This window comes from Streptopelia decaocto (assembly GCF_964273445.1).
Source record: "Streptopelia decaocto genome assembly, chromosome: 5".
In the NCBI taxonomy this organism is placed as follows: domain Eukaryota; kingdom Metazoa; phylum Chordata; class Aves; order Columbiformes; family Columbidae; genus Streptopelia; species Streptopelia decaocto.
Window position 1 is genome coordinate 18,308,626 of NC_138659.1, and position 8,517 is coordinate 18,317,142.

Consider the following 8,517-nt stretch of genomic DNA (forward strand, 5'->3'; position numbering starts at 1 on the left):
TTCCAACACAGGTATGAACATTTGCATCTCAGGAATCAATTAGGAACTTCCTTAAGACAACTGCATTTTTCTCCGGTTCAGTGAAGAGTAAAACTGATAGAAAACGAGTTTTGTGTTATTTGTCAGAGTTAACTTTGACTCTCCTTGATTAAATATCTTCCTCTTTAAAAAGGTAAGCACTTTTTTCAAAGCAAGTCTGTTGCAATAATTTAAGAGAGATGTAAATATGCTATAACTGAATTGAACCTACCTGGACTATTTAAACAGGAAGTACAAAAAAAACCCTGAAACAACCCCTGCTAAAAGAAAATTGGTAAATGTCCTTTAAACTTTAATAGACCATAAGTTCTGCACATACCTCCAGACCTATACGCAGCCACAAGGGGTTGTAAGATAAAAGCCAGTTAAGGACTTTCTGCCTCTCTCCTGCAAGAGAATATCTTGTAATATTACATCCAGCAAACACTTCATGTTATAGCAAAAATGTATATCAACCAATTTTAGATTAAACCAATTTAATGTGTGAAAAATCCCTTTTCTACTTACAAGAAAGGAAAGGATACAAAGTTTTAGTATTCTTACCTACATCTTTCCAGAGGTGTCTGTCTCTACGAACTAGCAAACGTCTAGTTTCAATCTCAACTTCCAGCTTCTTAATAGCTTTAACCATTGTTTCAGACGTAAACAAACGGCAAGCATCCCGTCGTAACTTATTCAGCTTACGATGAGCTGTATAAGCTTTTAGAGATGCTTCGTCTTTCGTTGGTGCTTTAGGAACACTGGTTTTGTGATGGTTCTCTTCTCCCAAAATAAGAGCAGCTGCATTTACTATTTAGACACACACAAAAAGTATGTGTTTACACCTCAGATAAAGATAGCTTTGTCCACTTAACTTATTTTTTTCATCTCTAAGTTCTCATTTTGTTATTTTCCTTCTGACTAATGATTTTATCCCTCAGGAAGCTTATCAGCTGTTGCACTAAACATGTATTGTCAAGTACATCTATATTAGTCAAATATTTAATATGACAATGCTTATTTCATAAGCAAGCAGTGCTAGGAATTCAGTTTTAAGATTAATTGTACCATCTTCCATTTTTTAGATTGGAGCTAAAGATAGAGGAAAAAGCATGGTACCATCATTTTAGTAACATGACAGCTATAATGTTTTTCCGCAGGTGGGGATTCTCCACTCGACACCACTGAGGAGTGCTGCAGCCATGCATTCCATTGTGTTTCTCGCTACAGAGCTCACCCCCCGTTCCGTTGTGTGGTGTGTTGTGCTTGGCGTGAGCAAGTGTGCCATCCACACTTAACACAAAGGCAAAATATGGCTCTGAAAAGGGTTAGATAGTTATAAAATTCTGCTGAGACAGACAGCACTGTCTCCAATGTGAGAACTGCTTTTGGTTTAGTATATGCCATATTTTCTAGCATAACTGCTACTGAAACACATTACCAAATATTTGGTTTAAGCCAAAGGCTGAAAAGGGAAAAAGAGGTGATATATATAAATTAAAAAACAAAAATCTACTCTTCCCTAAGAGTTTAATGTTACACATACAAAAGTGACAATTCGGGACTACTGTAAAGCTAGTACAACTATTCATTAATATTAGTAAAGTACATTATATAATGTTTAAGAACATTAAAAGGCAAAGTGAAAATTCTTGTACTCTTACCTTGTGGGGTGTTTGTTTTTACACTGAAGTCATCAGGGGTCAGTACAAAATTTAACCACCAGGTAAAACCACGTTGCTGCTTTTCCTTCCAACGTTCATCATAAAACATGTTTTTAGCAGCAAAAGGCATCGGGTGCCTAGGGATGACTTAAAATAAAAAAAAAAAAGTCGTTCTAGTTCTTGAAACCTGTGATAACCAATATACATTTCATTGTGGAAAGGATTAATGTTCGACACTACATTTAGCACTATAGCAGAAAAAAGCAGATTATTAGAATCTTCAGTGACTTGCAGACCAGTCACCACTAGATAAATTCCAGTCACAAAATATGGATTAAGTTATTAAAGCACTAGAACAAAGACAAGATTTCTAGAACCCAAGCCATTTGCAATGCACATATCTTGGGGCAAAACCAAGTTGAATTGGATTATGTCCAGAAAGAACCATTTTATAGATGTGTTTTTTCTGATCAAATCCACTTAGTATTATTATGTCTGTAAAATCAGTACCTTCTCAGTTTTCTCTTCTTACATATTCTGTTGTATTAAACATCATCAGATATGGAAGAAGCATTTCACTGATAACCATCAGTCAGCTGGGAACATACGTGTAATGTAGCTCTTGCACTTACAGGCAAAACTGGAGGAAAGTTACATTTACCTTCAGCTGGCCATGTGTTGCAACCCATTTTCTTATGAGCAGCCAGAACATGAAAGTTTACATGTATTTTTCTACTATATACTGTTTCATTGTAAGTACAATCTTCTATTTCATCTCCACTCTAACCAGCTGGGTCTTACCAATCACCTGCAGTAGCAGTTACGACATTCAGCTCAGTGCACATTGTTTTACTAAACACCAGAAGTCTGCCTACCTGTTTTCAGTGGTTTCACAAACGTCAGGTGAGACTGAGCCAACCCAGGGATGGGTTTACTAATTCTGTTGGTAGATTTAGATGCCTTCTGAAGCGAAGAACCTATAAGCATTAACATATTAATATTAACAACAAATATGTCAGTGAAAGTTACTGTATAAAGGTTCATATCACTTGTAAACCATGCAACTGGAGTAATTCCCCATGAAACCATACAAAATACCAGTAATCTCCTGTTGATGGAAAAAGTAAAGAAGTTTGACTACAATCAAAAGGGAAAAATAGTTAAAAGTAAATAAGAGCTCTCAGATTTCACAGTTCCTCCATACATTAAGGAAACCTACTATTTGCAATTTGTTATCATATGGCTAGAAACACTATGTCGATTAGGAAAAACATTCATTAGAACATAAAGTGTGTGTTCTGTAAGAATCTGGTGTAAGAGTCATGACTCTTCAGGTGTTGACTCACCTCTTCCCACTGTTAGAGGTATACTACAGTCATGCTCATTTAGAGCAGCCTGACTCTTGTTACATTAGGCATCAAGGCACTTGCTAATAAGTATTATCCACAACATAGCAGTAGAAGGACTTATACAAAACACGAGGGAAAAAATGTAGATCTAGGCTTTCTGAACTCTCAACATGTAAAAATACACACTTTTAGTGTAATTATTTTGTTACATTGACATCAGATGAAAGATTAAAAAAGAATGTTCTTGCAGATGGACCATAGCTGCTGCCTGACATCCACTGACAAGATGGTACTTCAGAAACAAAAGACAGAGACCATAAATTACAGGTTGCACTGTCCTGCTTAGCTAAAGTAGTGTTTTTCATAGAACATTCACTTCTAGAGAGGTGACAAAATCACTCTAGTCTCTCAGATATTTTATAATAAAGTTGGATCTTAAGTGGATTAACTTAATGATGGGTATTTTAAAGTTAACTTTTAGTAGTGAAATGTGATTTCTCTTTGTGAAACCTAGAAACTGACTATGCAATTAAAATAATAACAAGTTATATTTCTCAAAAAAAGTTGCCAAGAAGAATATAGCCCAAAGCTGTCATCATTTTTGCATTTCACAACCAGGGTTGATAGACAAAGTCATTTTGGGCTCGCAAAAATACTTCCTTGTCCAGCCCATCTAGCTTTACCATAATGGGTGAATACAAATAACCTGCTAGATAACACAGCTTTTCCTGCTGCACACTAACACAGTTAGCGTGTTGTGGTTTTACATTGTGGGCTATCTTAGAAAGCCTGAGATGAAAGTGCATTACTGTAAGCCCCAAATCAAATCTACATCACAGAACAGACCATTTGAACTGAACAAAGCATGTTATTTCGATCTGAAAGCCATAATGAATTTTTCCTGTTAGGTATATTGCAGGGACTGCTTGAAGACACTGCAAATTAAATGCCTCTTTCAGATACAGACCCTCATGCTTTTTCTATTCCAGAGCATATCTGGGAACGGAACATTTAGAAAACCCCAAATACATTGAAATATAAGAAGTCAACTTCAGATCTTCAAGCAACAAAGTAGCGGCAAACTATAAAGGCAGGAAGAAAAAAAAAATCTACACAAGGCTGACAACAGACAACAAGCTAATTACAGACAATAAAAAACAGGAAGCATGAATGAGACTTGGGAACTACATATTTGAAAACATTTGACAGCAGCAATGGAGTCAAACATTCACAATAGTAACTGGGCATATGACAGAAATCTCATGCAATGAGTAATTTTCTAGTAAATTTGAATTATATAACAAGGTCTTTGCTCCAGAACTGCCAGATACTTTTCCTGGTACTGTCATTAACAAGGTTTACAAAAGAATAAAGTAAATTTGAAGCCAATTACATGATCAGAACACTGACCTAGTTATCAAATGTTTAAAATGCAGATAATATCTAACAAATTGCAAAGGCCCACATTTGAGTGATATTCCCGACTTGCTAGACAGTTCAGTTTGCTATACAAATTTCATAATTAAAGGCATCTTTCAGAAAGTGGTAAATGAAGGAAATACTGCTCACCAGCTTTCTTTCTCTGCGCTGTTCTCTCTCGGTTTGTGGGTTTGAAGGCTGACGGTCTCATAGTAGTAGTATGCATTTTATTGTCCACACCAAATCTTAGAGTTCTTTTTCTTTCCACTTCTTCCACATTCACCAGATCTGTAACTCCGCTATTTTCTGCATATGTTTCACTTTTCCTCTTACGACTCCAAGAAGTTGATCCAGTAGGAGATGAACGTACTTTGTCATTGTGACACTTATTTTCAGCTGAAACGGGACCTATAACTGGAAGACATTTAGATATTTCTGCTTTCGTATGTACAGACACCACATTAGCACATTCCATTATTGCTTTACTAAGGCATTTTTTAGATTTTGGATGGATATTGTTTTCTTCAGCAGGAGCAGGTTTGTTTTTGATGACAGTGGCAGAAAGAACTGGACGCTTTTTTGGTTGCTTTCTCCAAGAAGAATTTTGAGTCTGAAGATCCTCTGTAGAAGGAAAATTGAAGGGATTTCCTCTGGCTTGGTCACAATGAAGTACCTGTGATTCTACATTATGCACTTCAAAGGCTTCATTTAAGTTGTGCTCTATGTGAATATGTGTTTGTGTCTCTGCATCTCCACTTTTTTTCCATTTTGAGGGTAGGCGTTTCTTGACAACATAAGTCTCTGTAGTAGTGGATATTAAAGCTGCCTCAAGTTTAGGAGTCTTTGATTGCTTATCTGACAAGCTGTCTTTCACAAATTGATCAGGTGACAGAATTGGAACAGATGGTCTGATTGCATCTATATCTGCCTGATAACTGCCATTTACAAAAGAATCTGGACTTAAAATTCTCCTTGTACTTAAAGCAGGCACAGATTCTGAGTGTTCTGGTGTGCAAACCGGTGAGAGTGTACAATTAAGTACTGTATTGTTTGAAACTGGCAGTTGCGCTAAACCTATAGAACTGTACACACTTTCAGATTTTAATTCATTGTGCTCATGAACAATTTTCTTGACATTACAGCCATCTATTTTGGGCAATAACTCATTTACAGTGGCAGCAATATCTGCGAATGTAGTAGACCTTCTCATTGCAAGTGGCGTGCCAACAGGAGTACGACATTCCTCTAGCACTGGTGCAATAGGAGATATTGGCAATTTATTTTCTGAGCCAACAAAGGGGTCATTTCCTGGGGATGTACTATTTTGCACTGTGTTCTGATTTTCACATGGCTGAAGTGGGCTTCTAAGTCTGTCCACCTTCTGGGAAACTTGAAAGGTTTTATTAACATTTTTATCTTTCGAAGTCCTTTTTTTAACTTTTGTTGAAGAAGATATTTCTGAAGAGTTTTTCTTTTTTATAGTATCCCAAAGACTCTTCTGAAAAAGAACCATAAATAAAAGTTAGTATGCTGACTTTCTACATAGTTTTATATCTAAAAGTGAACATTACTAATGTATTCATTTGAAGTGTAAAAATACTATAAAAAGAACACCTAGACCAAAATTCACCTTAGGTTATTTCCAGGCTTGAAAACAGCCTTTGTGGTCATGTTTTAGTTTTATTCTCTAAGCTGCAATGCACCAGCATCTACTTTCCAACCCAGCTGAAAAAATTCAAAGACAATGGGCATTCCCACAAACAGCATCATTTATCAATTTTTAAATCTCCTTCACTGAATTTTCTACTAATAAAAATATCTGTGTCAGCTATACCAAAGTAATAGAATTAAGACACATAAAAACCACACACACCTTTTTCTTCAGAGGCACTTCAGCAACACCCAGGAGCACAGCTTGATGCTTTATGATGCCATTGATAACAAAAGTTACCAGTTCTCTGACTTTTCCTTCTTCTAACGGTGTCCATGTTACAGCAACAAAGATTCTTTGTCCTGACTATTGGAGAAAGAAAAATGTTTAATATCCAGCACTTAGGTACACTTAGGTAACATCAAAAATGGATTAATCAAATCAAATGAGAAACAGTATACAGAAGTAACATACATTCCAACAACATGAATTGACAAACAATTATTAAATGTTTAAATGTCAGTTTTTTCTTCTGACATGCAGGCAACCTCCATCAAAAGTGTTGTCTTACTAGAAGGGTATATTCATGAACATATAATGGAAAGCAAGCAAGAACACATAACAGATAGTAGACAAGACAAGATTTGAATGAAATAGAAGAAATTGCATCATTTTTTGCATATGTTAACTAAATAAGTCCACTAAACTAATTTTGAGAGAATCATATTTGGACTAACAATTAAAGGTTAATTTTTAGGACCTCAGCTGAATCTAAATAAAAGCATCAAATTTTTTAGTCAAGCAATTTGACACACAAGTTCATTGAATAAAAATTAAGATACCACCAATGAACAAGGAAGTCATGGTGCTATATGTGATCTATATAAAGATTCTTCATGCACCATGACCTCTACGGAATCATTTCAATGCTCTGCTGATATCAAAACCAACAGATCAAAGAATGTTTATACCTCAGATAAAATCAAAGCGAGTGTGAAAATGACCATCTCTTGAGCATTTCAATTAAGAGTTCCACCTCTTCGGGCAGATGCATTTAATAAACACAGACAAACAGTGAAGCCGGTCAACAATGGTTACTATTGATTAATTACTGTAGGAACTTGTTATACAAGTCCTTCACAGCGAGACTCCAGCCTGTTTTTATAGGCACATTGTTGCAAGAGATCCCCAGAGTTTCTTCTCTCACAAAGACTCTGGAGAGTTCTGAAGACCATGATACGTTTGCCTGGATGGTCCTTTTAAAAATCGGCATTGTTTGCCTTAATTGTAGTTTATATTTCCCTTGGAATCGTAAAGATTTATTCCTAGATTAGGACTGCTTTGCTCTCTATTGTATCATTAACATGCAGAACAGTGAATTAGTATCCTCTTCATAACAAACGCCCTCAGCCTTTTTCCTGAAGTAAACTGATGTCCTCCAACTTTTTGAGAGGTCACATTTTTAACACCTCGTATTCTTCTTTCTCTGTCTTTAAAAGCACACTCCCAGAGAACAAATAAGTGTTGTTTTGGTTTGGGTTTTTGCACCTTACTGAAAAAAAACCCCTGTTGAGTGCGGATTTACCGCCTCCTCAGCCTGTGACAGCCCGCAGAGGTCTAACCCCACCATTCTGCAGCTCTTCCCCTTTAACACGAGCACAGCACCCACAGCCAGGTGCAGCTCCCGGGGTACCGCCTGCCCAAACCCGCAGCACTACGCGGCCGGGTGACACCTGCCCTCTCCCGGAGGTTATCACGCTGCAAACCGATAACACCCCTCACACCGGCAGAGCGGCGCGGGCGGGAGCAGCCCCGCAGGGCACGGCGTGGGGTCCGCTCGAGCGTCACACACACCCACCCACCACACACCCACTCGCCTCTGCTGCAGCTTCGCGGCCCCCGCACCGCCCGGTACCTGCACAGGAAAACGGCGATGCTCAATGCTGAAGCCCCTGGCAGAAGCCGGGAAGCGGTCGACCACCACATCGGCGTCCTCCGCGTTGGGGTTGTCGATGCCCAGGAGGCGCGTGCGGGAGGCGCCCACGCGCAGGCTGCCGAAGCTGAGGAACGGCGGCCGCGAGAAGTGGCTCAGAACCAGCACGACGGGGCCTTCGTCCGCGTCCTCCTCGCCCCGCCGCACCGCCCAGCGCCGCCGCGTAGGGCTGGCGGTGGAGCTCGGCTCCCACAGCGCCGCTCCAGAGAAGAAACCCGCGGCCATGCCCGCGGCAGAACCGCAGAGCGGGACCGGCTCCAGTTCCCCGCACGGCCCCGACTCCGCTAGCGCCCCGTCACCGCCCCAACCGCCGCGCCTCCGCTCGCCCGTTCAAATGCGGCCTCCCGCCAACCCCCGCGCGGGCCCGCTCCGCCTCGCCCCGCCTCCTCGCTTCTCCGCCAATTAGCGCTGGGCGTTTTATTT

At 39.4% G+C, this 8,517-nt stretch overlaps 1 protein-coding gene across 2 annotated transcripts in view; it reads right to left on the reverse strand.

Annotated features, from left to right (window-relative positions):
* ASPM (assembly factor for spindle microtubules) overlaps window positions 1–8,411 on the reverse strand; it is a 29,677-nt gene extending 21,266 nt beyond the window's left edge. For both annotated transcript variants that reach the window (XM_082054695.1, XM_082054696.1), the window contains exons 1-7: window positions 8,017–8,411; window positions 6,324–6,467; window positions 4,601–5,948; window positions 2,558–2,659; window positions 1,683–1,829; window positions 583–828; window positions 359–426 (exon numbers count right to left, since the gene is read on the reverse strand). In XM_082054695.1, coding sequence (XP_081910821.1) covers window positions 359–426; window positions 583–828; window positions 1,683–1,829; window positions 2,558–2,659; window positions 4,601–5,948; window positions 6,324–6,467; window positions 8,017–8,319 — 2,358 coding nt within the window. In that variant the 5' untranslated portion in view covers window positions 8,320–8,411. The remainder of the gene's footprint in view (window positions 1–358; window positions 427–582; window positions 829–1,682; window positions 1,830–2,557; window positions 2,660–4,600; window positions 5,949–6,323; window positions 6,468–8,016) is intronic.
* Window positions 8,412–8,517: the final 106 nt, after the last annotated feature.